At 54.4% G+C, this 1,656-nt stretch overlaps 1 protein-coding gene across 1 annotated transcript; it reads left to right on the forward strand.

Moving 5' to 3' along the window:
* Positions 1 to 602: 602 nt before the first annotated feature.
* On the forward strand, positions 603 to 1,480 carry LOC125486391 (endonuclease G, mitochondrial-like). Its single transcript, XM_048613765.1, has one exon. It carries the CDS (start codon positions 811 to 813, stop codon positions 1,327 to 1,329), a length of 519 nt encoding a protein of 172 aa, XP_048469722.1. The 5' UTR covers positions 603 to 810; the 3' UTR covers positions 1,330 to 1,480.
* The last annotated feature ends 176 nt before the right edge of the window (positions 1,481 to 1,656 follow it).

A 1,656-nucleotide genomic window follows, 5' to 3' on the forward strand; every position in this document is an offset into this window, starting at 1 on the left:
CCACACTTGGAATACTCTGTTCAGTTCTGGTTGCCTAATTATAGGAAAGATGTGGAAGCTTCAGAGAGGGTGCAGAGGAGATTTACCAGGATGCTGCCTGGACTGGAGGGCAGTCTTATTAGGAAAGGTTGAGGGAGCTAGGGCTTTTCTCATTGGAGCGAAGAAGGATGAGGGGTGACTTGATAGAGGTGTACAAGATGACGACAGGCATAGATAGAATGTATAGCCAGAGACTTTTCCCCGAGCAAAAATGAGTATTACGAGGGGGCATAATTTTAAGGTGATTGGAGGAAGGTATAGGGGAGATGTCAGAGGTAGGTTCTTCACACAGAGAGTGGTGGGCGTGTGGAATGCACTGCCGGCGGCGATAATGGAGTCAGATACATGAGGGACATTTAAGCGACTCTTGGATAGGCACATGGAGGATAGTAAAATGCAGGGTAGTAGAGTAGGATAGTAGGTCGGCACAACATCGTGGGCCGAAGGGCCTGTACTGCTACTCAGTTCTGAGGAAGGGTCACCGGACCCGAAACGTTAACTCTGTTTTCTCCTTCACTGATGCTGCCAGACCTGCTGAGCTTTTCCTGCAACTTTGTTTTTGGGCCTGTACTGCTCCATGTTCTAAATGTATTGGCATCTGCTTTCCAGCATTCACGCGTTATTCTGCCTTTTAAGCTAAGAGCGAGCTTTCAGGGTGACTAGTGCACATTAGCTCCTGCCCTGGTAACATTTTGGGGACAAGTTGTGGCGACAAAGTAACAAAGTTCCAGTTGATACACGAGGCGGTTTCTATTTCCCCTCGGCACCGAGATGCGGAGGCTACTGAGCTCCCGCTGGCTCCTGGCCGGAGTCTCCTTGGCCGCTGGCACTGGCCTGGGCCTGACCCTCGGGATCCACCGGGATCGAGTGGATCCGCTGAGCGGCTTCCCGGTGATCCCGGGCTTGGCGGCCGAGAGCGGACCCCCGGCGCTGTTAGGTCCGGCGGCGGTGCCGGAGATCGTTAAGTTCGGCTTCCCGGCGGTATCCCAGCTCCGGAGCCGGGAGTCCTATGTGTTGGCCTACGACCCCCGGACCAGGAACGCCTCCTGGGTCCTGGAGCAGCTGGACGCCGGCCGCCTGAAGCAGAAAAGCTCGGAGCGCGGCCGCTGCGAGTTCCGGGAGGACGACTCGGTTCACGAGTATCACCGGGCCCGCAACAGCGACTTCAAGGGCAGCGGCTTCGACCGGGGTCACCTCGCCGCCGCCGCTAACCACCGCCACAGCCAGAAATGCATGGACGACACCTTCTACCTCAGCAACGTGGTGCCACAGGTTTATATTTATATATAAAAGGCCACTGTGCCCCGACAGCCCCTAGAAACTGCCCGGGTTCTGAACTGGTAAACGGGACAGGAACAGGAGATTTCCTAAAAACTGAAAGAACTGCGGATGCTGTAAATCAGGAACAAAAACAAAGTTGCTGGAAAAGTTCGAGACAACAAGGTGCAGAGCTGGATGATCACAGCAGGCCAAGCAGCATCATAGGAGCAGGAAGGCTGACGTTTCAAGCCTAGACCCTTCATCAGAAAAGGGGGAGGGGAAGGGGGTTCTGAAATAAATAGGGAGAGAGGGGGAGGCGGATAGAAGATGGATAGAGGAGAAGATAGGTGGAGAGGA

This window comes from Rhincodon typus, chromosome 28 (genome assembly GCF_021869965.1).
Source record: "Rhincodon typus isolate 14 chromosome 28, sRhiTyp1.1, whole genome shotgun sequence".
NCBI lineage: Eukaryota > Metazoa > Chordata > Chondrichthyes > Orectolobiformes > Rhincodontidae > Rhincodon > Rhincodon typus.